The sequence below is a fragment of the Sardina pilchardus genome, chromosome 1 (assembly GCF_963854185.1).
Source record: "Sardina pilchardus chromosome 1, fSarPil1.1, whole genome shotgun sequence".
In the NCBI taxonomy this organism is placed as follows: Eukaryota; Metazoa; Chordata; class Actinopteri; order Clupeiformes; family Clupeidae; genus Sardina; species Sardina pilchardus.
The window spans coordinates 2,761,153-2,785,481 of NC_084994.1; the positions used below are offsets into that span (position 1 = coordinate 2,761,153).

Sequence of the window (24,329 nt, forward strand, 5' to 3'; positions counted from 1 at the left end):
AACTGCAGTAACACTAACAGGTCACATACTGTATTGTAGTCTACTTGTTAAACACTAGAATTACATTACAAGTGCATTTACTCCTGGGTTTCACGCTTTCAAATGCACTCTTGTTCTGTGTTCTGACTATAGATGATACAGTAGGGGTTAGGCTACTGAATGCAGTTTCATAAATCCTCTATCCACTTGCAGGAATGCAAGAACAAATCAATCAATCAATCAATCAATCAATCCTGGCTACAACTTGATGTATGTGATTCTCTACATACTGAAGTGCTTCAACTTTGCGGTGAGGATCCTCCAGTGTAGCAGATAACAGTTTCTGTGCTGATTCTCCAGGATGATTGTTGTTCACATCCAGCTCTTTCACACAGGAGGGGTTTAACATCAGAGCCAGAGCCAGACAAACATAACCTTCATCTGAAATATCACATTTACTGAGCCTGAGAGAGAGAGAGAGAGAGAGAGAGAGAGGGAGAGAGAGAGAGAGAGAGAGAGGTCTAATAGTTACTGTAAAAATGGTTATGCTGTTTTGCTTGTGCTTTGGCAACACTGTACTTACACTCATGTTAATAAAGAAACACTAACAGTGTGTCATTCTAAAACTATGCCACAGTAAACCCTCAGGATTCAGTCTGTAATCTTTTATAATTAAAAGCCCGTACACGCGAGATATGTCATTATGTCATGAAATCCCAGTGCAAAAGAACAAAGAATGTCAACACAGTCCAATGTAATTATTTAAAATATTTCACTTTCTACTTCATGCTCACATCACACAAGTTAACACACTTTCAGTAGACTGTAGCCTATTGACTTCAGAGTGTCTTTATGACGTTATGTATAGTTACATGCAGCCAAGAAAGAGATGGTTTTGGGTTAGACATGCCCACTACAAGAGAGAACAACAGGGAGAGCTCATAACATCATGGAGATTTAAAGCAGATCAGCCTTTGTTCATTCATGGGGTGCATTTTGGCTTGAGCTGCAGGGGACTTGAAAGAATCAAACTCGTTGAAATCGTCATCTTTTGAAAGTGACGTCATGCAACAGCTGACGCTAAAAGAAACTGCTTTGAGATTTGGGAAGATGGTGGGAACATGGTAAGAGGTGGGGAAAGCTGTCTGTGGTGGAGTTCACACTCTTGAACACCAGGGAGAGTCTGATGTAATGTAAACTCTTTGTGACTTTGACATATAGGCCTATAATGAGACTAGTCATCATGGGCAGCAAGATTACCCATTTTGTCAGCTTTGTCTGCTTGTCATTCTACTAGTGACATCAATAGAACCCTGTGAAATCATTATTTGATTGGTCAGGAGCTCCTTTTCAAATGCGAGATGTCACATCAAATGAGACAAATAAGAATGCATGTGTTGCTTAATTCCGGGTGAATATTTTGTCTGAAAAATTAGACCTGGTGTGGACAGGTCTTAAGTAGGGTTGGGCACCGAAACACGGTTCTAGTATGGAACCGGCGCCGACGCAAACGAATCGAATAACAACGTGAATTTCGGTGCCTCATTTCGGTGCTTCATTTATATGGCGTTTTTTTTTTTTTTTTTTTTTTTTTATACGATGCGTCTCTGCACGTCATGCGCCATATCTAACTTCTTCCTATGATAGCACCACATCCAGATACAGTTAGCCAACATAAACACTAGATGTTTAAAGCAGAGGGATGCACCACACACCGTAGATTATTGGACAGTGTTTGAGAGCTCACGTGAGGCCATGTCGCTGGGAATCAAAACACTTCAACATCAGCATATGTAACATGTTTAAAACGATTCCGTGTTATGAGTGAAGTGAAGACGTATTTCTTGAAGCATTTGGGAACACACTGAACGAACTTGAAAGCAGATCCCTCAACGTTGCATTAGATTACTTAGAAATGCGTTTGTCTTGGCAGTTCTATGGCAAGCCATTTTAACTTAGCCTACCTTATAGCAAGCCACCTAGGGAGAGGCAGTTAGAGCAATAACTGTACTGTACTGTTGCTGGTGGCCTGTGGACTGTCCCGGGACACCCAAGCACTGTCCCGGGACACTCAGACACTGTCCCGAGACACTAGACACTGTCCCGGGACACCTAAGCACTGTCCCGGGACACCCAAGCACTGTCCCGGGACACCCAAGCACTGTCCCGGGACACCCAAGCACTGTCCCGGGACACCCGAGCACTGTCCCGAGACACTAGACATTGTCCCGGGACACCTAAGCACTGTCCCGTGACACCCAGACACTGTCCCGGGACACCTAAGCACTGTCCCGGGACACCCAAACACTGTCCCGAGACACTAGACACTGTCCCGGGACACCCAGACACTGTCCCGGGTCACCTAAGCACTGTCCCGGGACACCTAAGCACTGTCCCGGGACACCCAAACACTGTCCCGGGACACTAGACACTGTCCCGGGACACCCAGACACTGTCCCGGGACACCTAAGCACTGTCCCGGGACACCCAAACACTGTCCCGAGACACTAGACACTGTCACGGGACACCTAAGCACTGTCCCGAGACACCCAGACACTGTCCCGGGACACCCAGACACTGTCCCGAGACACTAGACACTGTCCCGGGACACCTAAGCACTGTCCCGGGACACCCAAGCACTGTCCCGGGACACCCAGACACTGTCCCGGGACACCTAAGCACTGTCCCGGGACACCCAGACACTGTCCCGGAACACCCAAGCACTGTCCCGGGACACCCAGACACTGTCCCGGGACACCTAAGCACTGTCCCGGGACACCCAAACACTGTCCCGAGACACTAGACACTGTCCCGGGACACCTAAGCACTGTCCCGGGACACCCAAGCACTGTCCCGGGACACCCAGACACTGTCCCGGGACACCTAAGCACTGTCCCGGGACACCCAGACACTGTCCCGGAACACCCAAGCACTGTCCCGGGACACCCAGACACTGTCCCGGGACACCTAAGCACTGTCCCGGGACACCCAAACACTGTCCCGGGACACTAGACACTGTCCCGGGACACCCAGACACTGTCCCGGGACACCTAAGCACTGTCCCGGGACACCCAAACACTGTCCCGAGACACTAGACACTGTCACGGGACACCTAAGCACTGTCCCGAGACACCCAGACACTGTCCCGGGACACCCAGACACTGTCCCGGGACACCCAAACACTGTCCCGAGACACTAGACACTGTCCCGGGACACCTAAGCACTGTCCCGGGACACCCAAGCACTGTCCCGGGACACCCAGACACTGTCCCGGGACACCTAAGCACTGTCCCGGGACACCCAGACACTGTCCCGGAACACCCAAGCACTGTCCCGGGACACCCAGACACTGTCCCGGGACACCTAAGCACTGTCCCGGGACACCCAAACACTGTCCCGAGACACTAGACACTGTCCCGGGACACCTAAGCACTGTCCCGGGACACCCAAGCACTGTCCCGGGACACCCAGACACTGTCCCGGGACACCTAAGCACTGTCCCGGGACACCCAGACACTGTCCCGGAACACCCAAGCACTGTCCCGGGACACCCAGACACTGTCCCGGGACACCTAAGCACTGTCCCGGGACACCCAAACACTGTCCCGAGACACTAGACACTGTCCCGGGACACCTAAGCACTGTCCCGGGACACCCAAACACTGTCCCGAGACACTAGACACTGTCCCGGGACACCTTAGCACTGTACCGGAACACCCAGACACTGTCCCGGGACACCCGAGCACTGTCCCGGGACACCCAAACACTGTCCCGGGACACCCAAACACTGTCCCGAGACACTAGACACTGTCCCGGGACACCTAAGCACTGTCCCGGGACACCTAAGAACTGTCACGGGACACCCAAGCACAGTCCCGAGATACTAGACACTGTCCCGGGACACCTAAGCACTGTCCCGGGACACCCAAACACTGTCCCGAGACACTAGATACTGTCCCGGGACACCTAAGCAGTGTCCCGGGACACCCAGACACTGTCCCGAGACACCCAAGTACTGTCCCGAGACACTAGACACTGTCCCGGGACACCTAAGCACTGTCCCGGGACACCCAAGCACTGTCCCGGGACACCCAGACACTGTCCCGGGACACCTAAGCACTGTCCCGGGACACCCAGACACTGTCCCGGAACACCCAAGCACTGTCCCGGGACACCCAGACACTGTCCCGGGACACCCAAACACTGTCCCGAGACACCAGACACTGTCCCGGGACACCTACGCACTGTCCCGGGACACCCAGCCACTGTCCCGGGACACCTAAGCACTGTCCCGGGACACCCAAACACTGTCCCGAGACACTAGACACTGTCCCGGGACACCTAAGCACTGTCCCGGAACACCCAGACACTGTCCCGAGACACCCAAGCACTGTCCCGGGACACCCAAACACTGTCCCGAGACACTAGACACTGTCCCGGGACACCTAAGCACTGTCCCGGGACACCTAAGAACTGTCACGGGACACCCAAGTACTGTCCCGAGACACTAGACACTGTCCTAGGACACCTAAGCACTTTCCCGGGACACCCAGACAGTGTCCCGGGACACCCAAGCACTGTCTCGGGACACCCAGACACTGTCCAAAATTAAGTGCATTTTTATGTAGTCCTCTAAGGGTTTTCTAAAAGCCCCTTCCCATTAAATGATAATTATTATATGTTTATTTGTATAGAACCCCTGGCATGTAGTCATTGTATCTTTTCACTTTGTTTGCTGTATGTTTGCCTAAATTAATAATTAATTTGCATCAACAAACACGTCACTGATTTCAGAGGTTCCGTGCCCTCCCCCCATTTCTCCCAATGGTTTCTCCTTCATCACGCAACGCGAAAGTTATCATAGTGACAGAACAGCTGACTGCAGAAGTATCAGTGGTGCGCCCGCTTCGGATGTTATCAGTCCATTGAATGGGCGTTATCAATCGTAATCAGCCTCATAGTTATGGGTTAGAAGGCGCCATCTCCACCTTCTAGCAGGTTCAGAAGGCTGTTATCACGCATTCGCATGGTTGACCACGATACAAACACATTAGGATCCCAGAATTCAATCAGAAATCAGAAACGGAAATTACCGAGCAGTGACGAAGTAAAACAAAGAATTCAAATCGGGGAAAGGAAGTGAGCTGCGTTTCGTTGCGTTGTTATTATATTGATTTGTGCATTTGCAAAACTGATGAAATCGGAGAAAAAATTGTAGCCTACGCCATATATTATTACCCTGCACCGTATTGTTTGGTTGCTCATCTGGTTTATTCAGGCTTTTAGGTCTAATAAATAAAATAACTTATAACTAATACTATTGATACTGTAACGTCCCGTGTCAATGACGAGACAGTTTATCACAAACCGGTACTTTTAATAATGACTGTTGTCGGCCACAGCCACGCCACAACTCTTGACATGTACATGATGTAGGAGCCCAACTCACACAAGTCTCCTCATAATCACCACACTGATTCCCCTCAAAACACACACATCACACCCCGGAAGGGGGTGGCACCCCAACCATTGGCCCAGGTAACAGAGCCTATCAGAACATCTAACACATTAACTGTGCCCACATACTTTTTAAGAACTTAGACACGCTACAATACTATGAAATTCATTCAGATTATTATAGGGTGTTGCAGGGATTGATATGGTGCTTGCTATGCTAAATACAAAATCCCAACACCCAAAAAACTACCACCACTCAAAAATATACGTCAGTCGTAGCGGTGATGTCATCCTGACCTATGGTCTTCTGCAGCACAAAGAAGGGTGGAATATAACTTATTACAGCTACATAGGTATGGGTTCAAAGGGGCCATCTCCACCTTCTAGCAGGTTCGGAAGGCTGGCCCCTTCTAACCCATACCTATGGGGATGATTACGATTGATAATGCCAATTCAATGGAGGGATAACAGCCTTCTGAACCTGCAAGAAGGTGGAGATGGCCGTTAAGACTGACGTATATTTTTGAGTGTTGGTAGTTTTTTGGGTGTAATATAAGCATAGCTCATCTGAAGTAGCCTAAATCATATATTGTTGGAAAGCTTGAGGAGTGTAGATGTGATTTAAGCTGTAATAAGTTATATTCCACCCTTCTTTGTGCTTGAGAAGACCATATGCGAGGATGACATCACCGTTAAGACTGACGTATATTTTTGAGTGTTGGTAGTTTTTTGGGTGTAATATAAGCAAAGCTCATCTGAAGTAGCCTAAATCATATATTGTTGGAAAGCCTGAGGAGTGTAGATGTGATTTAAGCTGTAATACCCTTTGAACACTTGGGGTGTGAATGCGATTTAAGTTACAAGTTATATTCCTCCCTTCTGTGTGCTTGAGAGGACCATAGGTCAGGATGACATCACCATTACGACTATATTTTTGAGTGGTGGTAGTTTTTTGGGTGTTGGGATTTTGTATTTAGCATAGCAAGGACCATATCAATCCCTGCAACACCCTATAATAATATGAATGAATTCCATAGTATCAATAGTATTAGTTATAAATTATGTAGGCCTACCTTGCATTGACAGATTTGCCCAATTACAGTATGTAATGTTAATTCAACTTCATTGCTAGCAAAATTACCATGCAATCAAGCCATTTATTAGACATAAAAGCCTGAATAAACTAGCCTGGCAAGCCAAACTACACAGACATGTATAGTTTGGGGTCGGACCATTCACAGAGTTGAAGCCTGTGGGTGGGATGAACAGTTGTCTTTCAAACTGCCTCTGCATGTAATAGGCCAGCATTTGTGACCAATCGTAGCCGGTCGGCAAAACGGCAAATACATCCTTCTTTAAAACAAATGACTTGAGTGCTTCTTTCTGCTCAAACTTCAAAGAAAAGCCCAAGTCTAACTCTTCCAGAGCCGATTCAAACGAGCGCGCTTCGTTAGCCTCATCCAACTTTTGTTTTTCTCTATGGTTGTGCGATACGGTCTCAAACCTAACTCGTCGAACGAGGACGCATGGTCCAGCCCCCTGGCGTCTCATCGGAAGCCGAAGGTGAGCTAAGGCGGGCTCAAGGACTCCGTACACAGATAGAGCGTGATTGTCTAGGCTGAACTCGAGCCTAGCGCAGGCTTGTCCTCAACGGTGCGACCCTAGACCATCCCGCTAGGCAAAAATATTTTTGGCCGCTAGGGTGCGTCTAGATTTCTAGGCAATGAATAAACCAGATGAGCAACCAAACAATACGGTGCTGGGTAATGTGGCGTAGTCTGTCACTTTTTCCCGATCTAAAGTTTTGCAAATGCACAAATCAATATGAAATGTATGCATTTATAAACCAGATGAACAACCTGAATAAACCAGATGAGCAACCAAACAATACGGTGCAGGGTAATATATGGCTTAGGCTACCATTTTTTTCCCCCGATTTCATCAGTTTTGCAAATGCACAATTCAATATCATAACAACGCAACGAAACACAGCTCACTTCCTTTCCCCGATTTGAATTCTTCGTTTTACTTCGTCACTGCTCGGTAATTTCCGTTTCTGATTGGATTCTGGGATCCTAATGTGTTTGTATCGTGGTCAACCATGTGAATGCGTGATAACAGCCTTCTGAACCTGCTAGAAGGCGGAGATGGCGCCTTCTAACCCCTAACTATGAGGCTGATTACGATTGATAACGCCCATTCAATGGACTGATAACATCCGAAGCGGGCGCACCACTGATACTTCTGTAGTCAGCTGTTCTCTCACTATGACAACTTTCGCGTTGCGTGATGGAAAAACCATTGGGAGAAATGGGGGGAGGGCACGGAACCTCTGAAATCAGTGACAAACATACAGCATACAAAGTGAAAAGATACAATGACTACACGCCAGGGGTTCTATACAAATAAACATAATAATTATCATTTAATGGGAAGGGGCTTTTAGAAAACCCTTATAGGCCTACATAAAAATGTACTTAATTTTGTTTGGAAGAGAAATAAATCTAACTTAGGTGTCCCGGGACAGTGTCTGGGTGTCCCGGGACAGTGCTTAGGTGTCCCGTGACAGTGTCTAGTGTCTTCGGTCACACTTAGGTGCCAATGGAGTTTAGGTGTTAGCACTGTCGTAGGACAGCCTGGTATCAGTGTGGCAAGACAGCTTTCCGCAGAGGTGACTGGATGTCTGGGAAAGTGGTTGGGAGTGGCAGGGCAGTGTCTTATGGCCGTGACAGTGAGGGTGTCCAGGGACAGTACTTGGCTGTCCCAAGACGGCGTCTAGTCTTGGGACAGTGCTTGGGTGTCCCGAGACAGTGCTTAGGTGTCCCGGGACAGTGCTTAGGTGTCCCGGGACAGTGTCTAGTGTCTCGGGACAGTATATAGTGTCTCGGGACAGTGGCTGGGTGTCCCGGGACAGTGTCTGGGTGTCCCGGGACAGTGCTTAGGTGTCCCGGGACAGTGTCTAGTGTCTCAGGACAGTGCTTGGGTGTCCCGGGACAGTGCTTAAGTGTCCCGGGACAGTGTCTGGGTGTCCCGGGACAGTGCTTAGGTGTCCCGGGACAGTGTCTGGGTGTCCCGGGACAGTGCTTAGGTGTCCCGGGACAGTGTCTAGTGTCTCGGGACAGTGCTTGGGTGTCCCGGGACAGTGTCTGGGTGTCCCGGGACAGTGCTTGGGTGTCCCGGGACAGTGTCTGGGTGTCTCGGGACAGTGCTTAGGTGTCCCGGGACAGTGTCTAGTGTCTCGGGACAGTGTTTGGGTGTCCCGGGACAGTGCTTAGGTGTCCCGGGACAGTGTCTGGGTGTCCTGGGACAGTGCTTGGGTGTCCCGGGACAGTGTCTGGGTGTCCCGGGACAGTGTCTGGGTGTCTCGGGACAGTGCTTAGGTGTCCCGGGACAGTGTCTAGTGTCTCGGGACAGTGCTTAGGTGTCCCGGGACAGTGACTGGGTGTCTCGGGACAGTGTCTAGTGTCCCGGGACAGTGTTTGGGTGTCCCGGGACAGTGCTTAGGTGTCCCGGGACAGTGTCTAGTGTCTCGGGACAGTGCTTGGGTGTCCCGGGACAGTGTCTGGGTGTCCCGGGACAGTGCTTGGGTGTCCCGGGACAGTGTCTGGGTGTCTCGGGACAGTGCTTAGGTGTCCCGGGACAGTGTCTAGTGTCTCGGGACAGTGTTTGGGTGTCCCGGGACAGTGCTTAGGTGTCCCGGGACAGTGTCTGGGTGTCCTGGGACAGTGCTTGGGTGTCCCGGGACAGTGTCTGGGTGTCCCGGGACAGTGTCTGGGTGTCTCGGGACAGTGCTTAGGTGTCCCGGGACAGTGTCTAGTGTCTCGGGACAGTGCTTAGGTGTCCCGGGACAGTGACTGGGTGTCTCGGGACAGTGTCTAGTGTCCCGGGACAGTGTTTGGGTGTCCCGGGACAGTGCTTCGGTGTCCCGGGACAGTGCTTAGGTGTCCCGGGACAGTGTCTGGGTGTCCCGGGACAGTACGTAGGTGTCCCGGGACAGTGTCTAGTGTCTCGGGACAGTGTTTGGGTGTCCCGGGACAGTGCTTAGGTGTCCCGGGACAGTGCTTGGGTGTCCCGGGACAGTGTCTGGGTGTCCCGGGACAGTGTCTGGGTCTCTCGGGACAGTGCTTAGGTGTCCCGGGACAGTGTCTAGTGTCTCGGGACAGTGCTTAGGTGTCCCGGGACAGTGACTGGGTGTCCCGGGACAGTGTCTAGTGTCCTGGGACAGTGTTTGGGTGTCCCGGGACAGTGCTTAGGTGTCCCGGGACAGTGCTTAGGTGTCCCGGGACAGTGTCTGGGTGTCCCGGGACAGTGCGTAGGTGTCCCGGGACAGTGTCTAGTGTCTCGGGACAGTGTTTGGGTGTCCTGGGACAGTGCTTAGGTGTCCCGGGACAGTGTCTAGTGTCTCGGGACAGTGCTTAGGTGTCCCGGGACAGTGACTGGGTGTCTCGGGACAGTGTCTGGGTGTCTCGGGACAGTGCTTAGGTGTCCCGGGACAGTGTCTAGTGTCTCGGGACAGTGCTTAGGTGTCCCGGGACAGTGACTGGGTGTCCCGGGACAGTGTCTAGTGTCCTGGGACAGTGTTTGGGTGTCCCGGGACAGTGCTTAGGTGTCCCGGGACAGTGTCTGGGTGTCCCGGGACAGTGTCTGGGTGTCCCGGGACAGTGTCTGGGTGTCCCGGGACAGTGCTTAGGTGTCCCGGGACAGTGTCTAGTGTCTCGGGACAGTGTTTGGGTGTCCCGGGACAGTGCTTAGGTGTCCCGGGACAGTGTCTGGGTGTCCCGGGACAGTGTCTGGGTGTCCCGGGACAGTGCTTAGGTGTCCCGGGACAGTGTCTAGTGTCTCGGGACAGTGTTTGGGTGTCCCGGGACAGTGCTTGGGTGTCCCGGGACAGTGTCTGGGTGTCCCGGGACAGTGCGTAGGTGTCCCGGGACAGTGTCTAGTGTCTCGGGACAGTGTTTGGGTGTCCCGGGACAGTGCTTAGGTGTCCCGGGACAGTGGCTGGGTGTCCCGGGACAGTTCACAGGCCACCAGCAACAGTACAGTACAGTTCTTGCTCCCGGGACAGTGCTTGGGTGTCCCGAGACAGTGCTTAGGTGTCCCGGGACAGTGGCTGGGTGTCCCGGGACAGTTCACAGGCCACCAGCAACAGTACAGTACAGTTCTTGCTCCCACTGCTACTGCACCTAGGCCTATATTGGATGAACATGCTTACATTGTGTGTGCACCCATGGCACGCTGTTATAACATTTAAATATATTATGCATAGAAGCAATGAGATATAGTAAATTGAGTAACACATTTCATATTTTGTGTGCTAAAATTGTTATTAATGGGGTAACCATATCTTGTTGGAGTGAACATATAAGGAGCTAAATAAGATAAGAAGCAGATACGACACAGCTAATGCCGGAAACAAATGGGGTACTTGAACAGCCTTCCGTGCATATAGCCTATTCATGCTAGACCATTTCATTGTAAAAAAAAAAAAAAAGGCACCATTTTGGCACCGGCACCGTTTTAAAAGTATCGATTTGGCACCGGTACTGGATAAAACCCAAACGATACCCAACCCTAGTCTTAAGACACATCTAAAACACTACGCTAGTCATAATAATAATCCTTTACAAAGACATGTCTGACTAACACCAACCTTAAGGTCTGTAGTTTGCAGTGGGGACTAGACAGTCCCTTAGAGAGAAGATGGACTCCAGAATCTCCCAGGTCATTGTGACTCAGGTCCAGCTCTATCAGGGAGTTTGGTGACTGTAGAACAGCAGCCACAATTCCACAGGACTTCTCTGAGAGTTTGCATTCAGCAAGTCTGCATAACAACATGAGAAAGATAAAATATTACAGAGATGGATAAATGGGATACAAGATGCCCCGTTAAATTTGACACCATCAAGTGATCTTTCGCATGTCAAATCACACACACACACACACACACACACACACACACACACACACACACACACACCTGAAATGTTGGTAATGTTGAGAGGACAGAATTGTATACATATAAACAATTTAATGACATAAGTGTCACCTTGTGGCACACCATCAACCACAATCCTACTATGTTTAATTTCGTGTGAATATTTCATCCGGAAAATTGGACTTGGTGTCGACAGGTCTTTAGACACATATAAAACACCAATCAAACCATAATGTGCTACTCTAGTCATAATAGCACATTATAATAATAATCCTTTACAAAGACATGTCTGACTAACACCTACTGTACCTTAATGTCTGCAGTTTGCAGTGGGGACTAGACAGTCCCTTAGAGAGAAGATGGACTCCAGAATCTCCCAGGTCATTGTGACTCAGGTCCAGCTCTATCAGGGAGTTTGGTGACTGTAGAACAGCAGCCACAATTCCACAGGACTTCTCTGAGAGTTTGCCCTTAGCAAGTCTGAATAACAAACATGAGAAAGGATAAAATATTACAGAGATGGATAAATGGGACACAAGGTGCCCCGATAAATCAACACCATCAAGTGATCTTTCACAGGTCATTCCCATGCTAAATCACACACACACACACACACACACACACACACACACACACACACACACACACACACACACACACACACACACCCACGTACACACACACACACACACACACACACCTGACATGTTGGTAATGTTACGAGTGGACAGAATTGTATACATATAAACAATTTATTAACATAAGTGTCACTTTATGGCACATTATTAACCACAATCCTACTATGCTTAATTTTGTGTGAATATTTCATCCGGAAAATTGGACTTGGTCTGTACAGGTCTTAAGACACATATAAAACACCAAGACACATATAAAACACCAACCAAACCATAATGTGCTACGCTAGTCATAATAATAATCCTTTACAAAGACATGTCTGACTAAAACCAACCTTAATGTGTGCACTCTGCAGTGGGGACTAGACAGTCCCTTAGAGAGAAGATGGACTCCAGAATCTCCCAGGTCATTGTGACTCAGGTCCAGTTCTATCAGGGAGTTTGGTGACTGTAGAACAACAGCCACAATTACACAGGACTTCTCTGAGAGTTTGCATCCAGCAAGTCTGCATAACAACATGAAAAAAGGTCAAATATTGCAGAGATGGATAAATGGGATACAAGGTGCCCTGATAAATCAAGAGATCTTTCGTAAGTCATTTCCATGCCCCCCCCCCCCCCACACACACACACACACATGAATGGTTTGTAATGTTATAAGAGGACATAGTTTTAAACAGTGTAGTTGATGCTGCATTTAGATTGGCTCATCGGGACACTCATCCATCCTACTGCACAACACACACACACACACACACACACACACACACACACACACACACAGACACACACAGACACACACAGACACACACACACACACACACACACACACACACACACACAACCACCCTTTGTTCCCTTTTATTGGACTGGCGTTTTGCTATTTGGGTGGACAGTTGCAACAACTTGCAGGCCTAGTTTAAAATGTTACATGAGAACTAGTCCTTCTGCAGTAACACTAACAGGTCACATACTGTATTGCAGTCTACTTGTTAAACACTAGAATTACATTACAAGTGCATTTACTCCTGGGTTTCACGCTTTCAAATGCACTCTTGTTCTGTGTTCTGACTATACAGTAGGAAATGCATTTTTCATTCAGAAGAGGGTTTTTTTGCTGAAGACTGTCAATCAAATGTTCTGTTCTGTTTATAGATGATACAGTAGGGGTTAGGCTACTGAATGCAATTGTATGTATCTTCTATCCACTTCTGTGAATGTAAGAATCAATCAATCAATCAATCAATCAATCAATCAATCAATCAATCCAGACTACAACTTGATGTATGTGATTCTCTAGAGTACATACTGAGGTGCTTCAGCTTTGCGATGAGGATCCTTCAGTGTAGCAGATAACAGTTTCTGTGCTGATTCTCCAGGATGATTGTTGTTCACATCCAGCTCTTTCACACAGGAGGGGTTTAACATCAGAGCCAGAGCCAGGGAAACATAACCTTCATCTGAAATATCACACTGACTGAGCCTGAGAGAGAGAGAGAGAGAGAGAGAGAGAGAGAGGGAGAGGGAGAGAGAGAGAGTTAGTTCTGATTGTTAATGTAAAAAATGTTATGCTGTTTTGCTTGTGCTTTGGCAATACTGTACTTACACTCATGCTAATAAAGCAGCCTTGAGTTGAATTGAGAGAGAGAGAGTGTGTCATTCTAAAACTATGCCACAATAAACCCTCAGGATTCAGTCTGTAAACTTATATAATTAAAAGCCCGAACACGCGAGATATGTCATTATGTCATGAAATCCCAGGGCAAAAAAACACAGAATGTCAACACAGTCCAATGCAATTATTTAAAATATTTCACTTTCTATTTCATGCTCACGTCACACATGTTAACACACTTTCAGTAGAGAGTAGCCCATTTACTTCAGAGTGACTTTATGACGTTGTTTATACTGTAGCTACATGCAGTAGACAGTAGCCTATTGACTTCAGAGTGTCTTTATGACGTTGTTTTTTACATGCAGCCAAGAAAGAGATGGTTTTGGGTTAGACATGCCCACTATAAGAGAGAACAACTGGGAGAGCTCATAACATCATGGAGATTTAAAGCAGATCAGCCTTTGTTCATTCATGGGGTGCATTTTGGCTTGAGCTGCAGGGGACTTGAAAGAATCAAACTTGTTGAAATCGTCATCTCTTGAAAGTAACGTCATGCAACAGCTGACGGTAAAAGAAACTGCATTGAGATTTGGGAAGATGGTTGGAACGTGGTAAGAGGTGAGGAAAGCTGTCTGTGGTGGAGCTCACACTCTTGAACACCTGGGAGAGTTCTGATGTAATGTAAACTCTTTGTGACTTTGACATTCAGGCCTATAATGAGACTAGTCATCATGGGCAGCAAGATCACCCATTTTGTCAGCTTTGCCTGCTTGTCATTCTACTTGTGACATCAACAGAACCCTGTGAAATCATTATTTGATTGGTCAGGAGCTCCTTTTCAAATGCGAGATGTCACATCAAACGAGACAAATAAGAATGCATGTGTTGCTTAATTCCGGGTGAATATTTTGTCCGAAAAATTGGACCTGGTCTGTACAGGTCTTTAGACACATATAAAACACCAACCAAACCATAATGTGCTACGCTAGTCATAATAATAATCCTTTACAAAGACATGTCTGACTAACACCAACCTTAAGGTCTGCAGTTTGCAGTGGGGACTAGACAGTCCCTTAGAGACAAGATGGACTCCAGAATCTCCCAGGTCATTGAGACTCAGGTCCAGCTCTATCAGGGAGTTTGGTGACTGTAGAACAGCAGCCACAATTCCACAGGACTTCTCTGAGAGTTTGCATTCAGCAAGTCTGCATAACAACATGAGAAAGGTACATTCAGGCCTATAATGAGACTAGTCATCATGGGCAGCAAGATTACCCATTTTGTCAGCTTTGCCTGCTTGTCATTCTACTTGTGACATCAACAGAACCCTGTGAAATCATTATTTGATTGGTCAGGAGCTCCTTTTCAAATGCGAGATGTCACATGAAACGAGACAAATAAGAATGCATGTGTTGCTTAATTCCGGGTGAATATTTTGTCCGAAAAATTGGACCTGGTCTGTACAGGTCTTAAGACACATATAAAACACCAACCAAACCATAATGTGCTACGCTAGTCACACACACACACACACACACACACACACACACACACACACACACACACACACACACACACCTGAAATGTTGGTAATGTTATGAGAGGACAGAATTGTATACATATAAGCAATTTAATAACATAAGTGTCACTTTATGGCACGCCATCAACCACAATCCTACTACTATGCTTAATTTCATGTGAATATTTCATCCGGAAAATTGGACTTGGTGTGGACAGGCCTTAAGACACATATGAAACACCAACCAAACCATATTGTGCTACGCTAGTCATAATAATAATCCTTTACAAAGACATGTGTGACTAACACCAACCTTAATGTCTGCAGTTTGCAGTGGGGACTAGACAGTCCCTTAGAGAGAAGATGGACTCCAGAATCTCCCAGGTCATTGTGACTCAGGTCCAGCTCTATCAGGGAGTTTGGTGACTGTAGAACAGAAGCCACAATTACACAGGACTTCTCTGAGAGTTTGCATTCAGCAAGTCTGCATAACAACAAGAAAACAGATCAAATATTACAGAAATGAAATAGTCCTGCATTTTTGGTCATTCAGGACATTAATGGGCTCCTTTTCAGACTGAACAATTCCAAATTCAAATTTGCTAACAGGTTAGTCTGGGTTCACCCCAGGTGGTAGTAGACTAGTGACTTAAACATTATATTGAGTCACTATAATTAGCACAGTCTCTCCATCAGAAACTCACCGTGCCTTTCTGCAGCACCTCACAGCTGGGAGCAGTCTCCTGCGTCCCTCATCTGATGTGTTGTATTTCTTCAGCTCAATCTCATCCAGCACATCCTCAGACATCAGAAGCATGTGGGCCAGTGCTGAACAGTGGGCAGGAGAAAGCTCCTGTTTGATGTTCTTTGGTGAAGACAAGAATGTCTGAATTTCTTTGTGCATGGAATCATCATTCATTTCAAATAAGCAGTGGAAAAGATTGATGCATCGTTCAGGAGAGAGACCTTCTCTGTTGAGCTCCTTCATGTACTCACATACTTCCTTGATACTATTTGAGCTGTTAAGTGTGCGGTTCAGTAGACCTCGCAGAAGTCTGTGATTGCTCTCCAGAGAAATGCCCATTAGGAAGCGAAGGAAGAGATCCAGGTGTCCGTTCTGGCTCTCCAAAGCCTTATCAACTGCACTCTTAAGTAAAACATGTAAGTTGTCTCGTGTTTGTCCTCCAAATGCTGATACAACATTAGATAAAAATGATGGATTGAGTTCATCTCTTTCCTGTTCACTGAGGAAGCATTTCAATGCCTCAAGTTTCTTAGCCAAATACGAGTGAAACACAAACACAGCTGCCAGAAACTCCTGGACACTCAGATGCACAAAGCAGTAGACCTTCTTCTTTTGAGATTCCACAGTTTCTGTCTTGAAGATCTCAGTGCACATGCCAGAGTACACTGAAGCTTCACTGACATCAATACCACACTCTCTCAGGTCTTCCTCATAAAACATGAGGTTGCCATTCTCTAGATTCTTGAAAGCCAGTTCTGCCAGCTTCAGTAAAATTATCCTTTGAGATTTCAGAAGTTTCTTTGTATCTTTTTCAGATTTACTCTGATACTTCTGATCCTTTCGTGTGGTTTGGATGAGCAAGAAGTGTATGAACATCTCAGTCAGCGTTTTGGGAATGTCTTCGATGTTTTTCTTTTCCAGCATCTGCTGAAGTACAGTAGCTGCAATCCAACAAAATACTGGAATGTGGCACATAATATGGAGACTCCTGGATGTCTGAATGTGTGAGATGATTCTGTTGGCCTGACTCTCATCTCTGATTCTCTTCCTGAAGTATTCTTCCTTCTGTGGGTCATTGAATCCTCGTACTTCTGTTACCTGGTCGATGAACTGATCAGGAATCTGACTGGCTGCAGCTGGTCTTGAGGTTATCCACATGAGTGCAGAGGGTAGCAGAATACCCTGAATGAGGCTCGTCATCAGAACATTCACTGATGATGTTTGTTTCACATCAGACAACTTACTGTTTTGCTTCAGGTGCAGAGCCAACCGACTCTCATCCAAACCATCAAAGATGAACAGAACCTGACAGTCTTTGTATTCTTCACCATCATTCAGCTCCTTCAACTCAGGGTGGAAGTCAAGCAGGAGCCTGTGGAGACTATACTGATCACCCCTGACTAAATTAAGCTCACGGAAAGAAAGGGGAAACATAAAATCTACATCCTGATTGGCTAACCCATCTGTCCAATCAAGAATGAATTTCTGAACTGAGACAGTTTTTCCAATTCCAGCAACACCTTTGGTCATCACAGTTCTGATGCGTTTCTCCTTTCCAGCTAAGGGCTTGAAGATGTCGTTGCAGTCGATTGGTATGTCTTCTGTGGATTGAGATCTGGATGCTAACTCTACCTGCCAAACCTCATGTTCCTTGTTCACCCCTTCACTCTCTCCCTCTGTGATGTAGAGCTCTGTGTAGATCTTATTGAGGAGTATCTCAGCTCCTGGTTTGATGATGCCTTCAGAGATGTTCTCAAACCTCCTCTTCAGACTGGCTTTATGATTCTTTATAACTCTCCTCAGGTCCTCATCTGTTTAAAAATGACAAAACAAGTCAGTTTAAAAGTCATCATTAAAGTCAATAATAAAAATGATTCATAATCTCATGAACTCACTACAAATAGGCCTACATCCACAAGCACTAGGAAATGAAACCTGATCAAATCCAAAATGTGTCCTCACCTAGTTCCCTCTTTCTGCCTGGTGTATGTCCAGTGTGCAGGTGTCTCCTGGGTCCTAGATCCTGGGTCAGTTCAGCCCTTAACCTGCAGGGACATCAGACAAACAACACTTGGACTAATGCACTAATTGCTCCACTACTGATTAAATCTACTGATTAAAATGTGCACTATGCACCTGCATTTTATCTGCACTTCTCAGAATAGAAGATATTTAAATAATCCATTCCACAAAAGACAGAAGGTCCAGACCACTACTAAATTTGAATAATAAATCAGAAATGGAATTTCACCAGACTCATTTATGGACATTTCATTATACTCATTTACACTTTAGTCATTTGCACAGAACAGAACTTAAACAGAATCTGTTCATCTGAATGTATTGTAGACATCAGCACACAAGAAGCAGTAAAATAATCAGTGTCTACAATCTATAATGCACTCTTAGAATTTGTTCATAATAATCTATATCTATAATCAATCTAATCTAATCAATCTATAATCAGAACTGACAAACACTATGGCCAGTCATTAAACTGTTAACATTGTACCTCTGCTAGTTGACATGATAAAGCAATAAACACACTCTATATCCATTTCCCGATTGTATTTTTGATGTGCTACTGCAACTACGGTAAGACCATTATGCATTTTTTTAAATGGCAGTTAACAAATCAGAAAAAGAAAAAAGTCACACACAAAAGCTGAATTATAACACCGTGTCCTAATTGCAAGCGACAAGACCGAATGCGTGCGACAAAATCAGTTCCATCACTGTATTTTCAATTGGAATGTCCTGACTGAATGCGATGCGACTGAACGCGACAATCATCAGCATTCCCTATTGGGAAACGTTTGTTTCCCATTTTTTTCTGTCTTTGACTCATTATATATTTCAGTTTAACTTTTCAATACAAGTTCTTATAATTCAGCGACTTCTTTTCTTTTTCTGGATTTACTATGTTTTGGAATTATGCACCAAGTGACACACAAAGAATGACAAAGGCGCGGACGCCACTTTTACTAACTTCAGAGCTTACAAATAGCTAACAAATCAGAAAATTGGAGGCATCTGAATGAAATCATGCTAATAAGCGATATGTAGACACAATTATATTGACAGTGTGTACAAGGTGCAAGGTGTGTGTGTGTGTGTGTGTGTGTGTGTGTGTGTGTGTGTGTGTGTGTGTGTGTGTGTGTGTGTGTGTGTGTGTGTGTGTGTGTGTGTATGTGTGTGTGTGTGCATGCATTTCTAAATAGCGTGTAGCCTATAAAATCTACAGCCTATAAATAAATAACTACTCACTTTGGTTCACCGCTGAAGTTGGGCATATGACCAATGGACCCATCACTCTTCATGGACACACAGCTGGGCACTGGAGATGGAGGTCTGTGTATCTGTGGGCTGGTTACATAAGGAGACACAAGAAACTGATTAACATCAACTCACTGAGTAAATAAGCATACCATATGCTGTTGTTTTCTAAGCACATACAGATCTACATGGTGTCCATCATTTAGGGAGAGGTTAGACCTTTACATTGATATGAGTGAAAAGCTATACCTTCTTGCATTCACCTTTTATATTATCCATCTTATTTCTTAAGTGTGTGTGTGTGTGTGTGTGTGTGTGTGTGTGTTGTAGAAGGTGGTAGAAAGTGAAACCGTGGAAAAGTATGATTGTACCCATACGGTTTGCTATAATTGTGCAAATGCAGCAATGATAGATAAACTTATATGAAAAGAATATTTACTCATATTTTCAAAGTGTGATTCTGCTTAAATAAAAACATGTAACCTTACTTAGAATAGAAGTGTGATTTTGCAATAGATTAAAAAACTGTATTTTTACTTAAACTTTAAAGAATAACTGTTTAGACTTAAAATGTATTTTTCCTTGAATTTGATAGAATGTCTAATCAAAAGATTTAAGTGTTTTAATTCCGCTTCTATAGTATGTCATGTTTAATGAAATGTGCTTAGAATAAGTATAGAGGAAAAAGCTTGTAGTTCATGTGCAGGTCTGAGTTCAAAGCAAGGTCACCAGAAAGAAAAAAAAAGAGAGACAAAGACACTTGGTCGTGTCGGAGCGCAATAGGTCTAGACTTGGGCGTGTAAGTAGTATAAAAGGTCTCCATCGCGGGGGCTTAGGGTTCTTCTCCTTTTTCTTTTGGACTCTGAACTTTGCATTTAGAGACAGATAGAATGTTTTATATATAATATATTTTTTTTTTAATAAAGTCAAAGCCCTAACCTTTTGTTAGGGCATTGATTAAAAGCCGCCGAGAGTTCTTTTTCGTGTTTCCTGCCTCCCCTGTGTCAAAGAGAACATTGACCCTCTCGCAAGAGGCACAAGCCTACAGAGGGGACCCAGTGGGTAAGTTGACTGTAGTTTGGGCTTACTTTCTAAAACACCGTTTTACACATCCAGTCTGTTTTATAAGGGGGGCGTGTCTCGCAAATTAAGGCAGGTGCGTCTCCTTGACAGGAGGACAGGAGCGTCACAGTGTGTGTGTGTGTGTGTGTGTGTGTGTGTGTGTGTGTGTGTGTGTGTGTGTGTGTGTGTGTGTGTGCGTGTTCGTGTGTGTGTGCGTGGTATTGTAAGTTAATAACATTTCTAAATGGTGTGTAGCCTATAAAAACTACAGACTGATAACTACTCACTCTAGACCTGATGGAACTGGTTCTCTGCTGAAGTTGGGCATAAAACCCATGGATGCATCACTCTTCATGGACACACAGCTGGGCACTGGAGATGGAGGTCTGTGTGTCTGTGTGCTGGTTACATAAGGAGACACAAGAAACTGATTAACATCAACTCACTGAGTAAACTAGATGTACCGCAAAGCGATACACAATATGACCGCCGCTCAGTCCTGCACATTCTCTCCACAAATATCAATCACGCTTTTGTTTCCATCGCCTGCTCCATCCCTACTGCAACATTTATGTACCGGTATGTAAATGAGTGTGTGCATGTGTGCGCTTGCTTTTGTGTATGAGTGCTTCTCTGTCTATGAGTGTGTGTCTGCTTGTGTGTGTGTTTTATGTGTCTCTGTGTTCTCTGCCGTCACTGTCAGTCCAATATCAGATAACACACACACACACACACACACACTCACATGCGCGCGTGTGCACACACACACATAGAACATGCACATACACACATATACACACATGCAAACACACAGATGGGCAGTGTGTGTGTGTGTGTGTGTGTGTGTGCATGTCTAAATAGCGTGTAGCCTATAAAAACTACAGACAGATAACTACAGATAACTACTCACTTTGGTTCTCTGCTGAAGTTGGGCATATGACCAATGGACCCATCACTCTTCATGGACACACAGCTGGGCACTGGAGATGGAGGTCTGTTTGTCTGTGGGCTGGTTACATAAAGAGACATAAATAAGAATACAGTATGCTGTTGTTTTATTGAAACACACAGATCTACATGGTGTCCATCCTTAGAGGAGCAGGTTAGAACTTTACTTTGTCACTGATGAGAATCTATGAGTTCTTACATTTACTTTTCTTAACTCATCCTATTTCTTAAATGTGTATGTGTGTGTGTGTGTGTGTGTGTGTGTGTGTGTGTGTGTGTGTGTGTGTGTGTGTGTGTACGTGTGTGTGTGTGTGTGTGTGTGTGTGTGTGTGTATGTGTGGCGTATATAAGCTGGACAAAAACTACAAAAGGTTCACGGCAGTGTAGGAAACTTGCAGTGATGGTATCATCAGTCTAATGTCCACTACTATTGAATTCTCTTTCTCCTGCTGCTCCCATGAACATGTGGATTCATTTGTGCAGTTTACAAGTTTACTGCCAACACAGACAGGCACCAAATGATTCCAAACACAGACAATGAGGCACCAATGCACCAGAGAACAGAGAGGGTGTGGGGGCAGCTATGATGTGTACTGCATCTGTGGATTCACTTACCCTCCATCAGAGTGTGTTGCTTTGCTGCTTTGTTGCACACAGCTGTGTGCTGCAGACTCTGGTCTGGGTGTTTTACTGGGACCTGCAGCCTCCTCTCTCTCCTGAGAGACACTCATCCTAGCAGCAGTGGGAGAGTCTCTCTGGGAATGGACATGAGACATATGCAGCTTTACCTCTTGTGTAATGGGTCACCACATACTGTAGCTAAACATGAACAGCTATCTTTGTTTTTAGTCTGATAAGCTGACAAAACACAACAAATACTGTATGATACTGTGTAAGGGATCAAGGCAGTGTGTTTAAACTGATGTGTTAATGTGTATGGGATCAAGCCAGTGTATTAGGCTGATGTGGGATCAAGGCAGTGTGTCTTGAATTTAGTCACGTGACTAAAGTGACTATCAAATGAATAAGGACGCCCATCAAACTCAAATGTTTCCTCCTCGTCTTCAAAGTCTTCATAAAACTCTGTAGCGTCATCATCCGACATCCTTGCAATTGCCAACTGTTTGCACTCCAGTCCAAAACTACCGCGAGTATTCACATGACTGATCACATCACAACTATAGTTTGGCTCCGTCTCGTCACGTGACTAAATTAAGTTTTACTTTAACCTGGGGCTCACATACAACAGTATACTGGAGGCTTTGTCTGTGAGACACAAAGTGATTATAAGCATGAAAACTCTGAAGCATATACTAAAGAAAAGCGGCTTGTTTTGGCGCAGCATGAGAGGTGATGAGTTGACAGCACTTTATGTAGCCTATAGGTGACAGTATGGAGCCAGCGCATTAACCTGATGTAGCCTATAGGCGACTGTATGGAGCCAGCGCATTAACCTGATGTAGCCTATAGGCTACTGTATGGAGCCCGATGTTCACTTTTCCTGCGTTGAGTTGACAGCGCATTAACCTGATGTAGCCTATAGGCTACTGTATGGAGCAAGCACATTAACCTGATGTAGCCTATAGGCGACTGTATGGAGCCCAATGTTAACTTTCCCTGTGTTGTCTCAGACCGTAGTTTGAGATTTCAGAGGGGACTTATATTTGGCTGCTCCAGTGCCGAGGTACTTGAATCAACTCCGTCTCTCCTTCACAACAGCAGCGGATTAATAACTTGCACAGTGGTTTGGATCCGAGGATTTATTTTGTGACTGTTCAGTTCATGTAGGCTGTAGCCAGTAACTGTGTATAGGGCAGTCTTAAAATATAAATATAGCCGCAAGCGGCGATGGCGGGCCCGAGCACCTGCGGTGCGGACCCGTGACATTTCGGAATCTAACAAAGCAACACCTACTTGTTGGTGGGAATGTGCATAAGCAACACACATGCTCACCAAATTTGGTTAATTTTCATCAAAGTATGTGTCAACCACAACAGACAATAGGCTAGGTGGCGCTATAGAGTCCCTAAGCCACACCCTAGGCCAGAGCTCTATCCCTGACTAGCGATAGCAATAACACACATGCCCACCAAATGTGGTTAGTTTTCGTAAATGTATCAACCACAACAGAAAATGTGCTAGGTGGCGCTATAGAGTCCCTAAGCCACACCCTAGGCCAGAGCTCTGCCTCTGACTAGCCATATCAATAACACACAAGCCCACCGAATTTGGTTAATTTTCGTGAATGTTTGTGTCAAACCACAACAGATAACATGCTGCTAGGTGGCGCTATAGAGTCCCAAAGCCACACCTTAGGCCAGAGCTCTGTCTCTGACTAGCAGAAGCAATTCCACATGTAGCTGCCAAATTACATCCAATTCATAACCTTTTTTCTGCCTATAACACCAACTTCCTGTTTCTTAATAAGACGCCATAATTCAAACCTTCGCCATTTCAATATACTTCAAAAATTCAAAAATCTGGTCGCAATTCCTCTTGAGCAACCCCTCAAGATCATTTTAGTGCTGAAATGACATGATTTCGATAAACCGTCTAGGAGAAGTGTTTCAAAATACATGATGTGCAAAATTCATAATCATAATCATAACTCAAATTCCTCTAAGATTCACTATGTAGTTGAAATGTAGAAGTTGTTCAGATCAATACAACACACATGCCTACCAAATTTGGTTCATTTCCATGCATGTATGTGTCAACCACAACAGACAACGCGCTAGGTGGCGCTTTAGAGTCCCATTTTCAAGAGTTTTAGAGCATCCCAAGTTGGTGAAGAAAGGGAAAACGTGGCCTAGAAGAAATTTAAACTGAGCAAAAAACAATAGGGCCTTGCACCTACGGTGCAGCCACTTCAGTGGCCGCACCTCGGTGCTCGGACCCTAAATAGCATTTTACGGGAAGAGCAGAATGACAATCTCTGTGCCCATGCTCTCCATACAGTATAACTGTTATTATTAGGGCCACAAATAGCCCTCCATACAAACATTACATACACATGTTATGTACAAACACCTCCAAACCTCTAGAGAAATCTAGCAATCACTGCAAACAACTCATATTTAGTAAACAAAGGAACTTACAGTGTTGAGTTTTATTCTCTTGTCATTTCCTTGAGTCTCAGACGCTCTCTGTAGAGAACT

At 45.6% G+C, this 24,329-nt stretch overlaps 1 protein-coding gene and 1 long non-coding RNA gene across 2 annotated transcripts in view; both read right to left on the reverse strand.

Annotated features, from left to right (window-relative positions):
* The window catches only part of LOC134072814 (NACHT, LRR and PYD domains-containing protein 3-like), a 67,752-nt gene extending 43,760 nt beyond the window's left edge, over positions 1-23,992 (reverse strand). Inside the window, exons 1-6 of the mRNA XM_062530060.1 lie at positions 23,854-23,992; positions 21,787-21,926; positions 21,134-21,232; positions 20,511-20,624; positions 19,153-19,251; positions 17,848-17,930 (exon numbers count right to left, since the gene is read on the reverse strand). Coding sequence (XP_062386044.1) covers positions 17,848-17,930; positions 19,153-19,251; positions 20,511-20,624; positions 21,134-21,232; positions 21,787-21,926; positions 23,854-23,877 — 559 coding nt within the window. The 5' untranslated portion in view covers positions 23,878-23,992. The remainder of the gene's footprint in view (positions 1-17,847; positions 17,931-19,152; positions 19,252-20,510; positions 20,625-21,133; positions 21,233-21,786; positions 21,927-23,853) is intronic.
* Positions 11,687-14,783, reverse strand: LOC134081295 (uncharacterized). The gene is made up of 4 exons (XR_009939527.1): positions 14,656-14,783; positions 13,316-13,489; positions 12,342-12,454; positions 11,687-11,851 (listed from the first exon to the last, which is right to left on the reverse strand). It is a non-coding gene; the product is annotated as an uncharacterized LOC134081295 (long non-coding RNA).
* Positions 23,993-24,329: the final 337 nt, after the last annotated feature.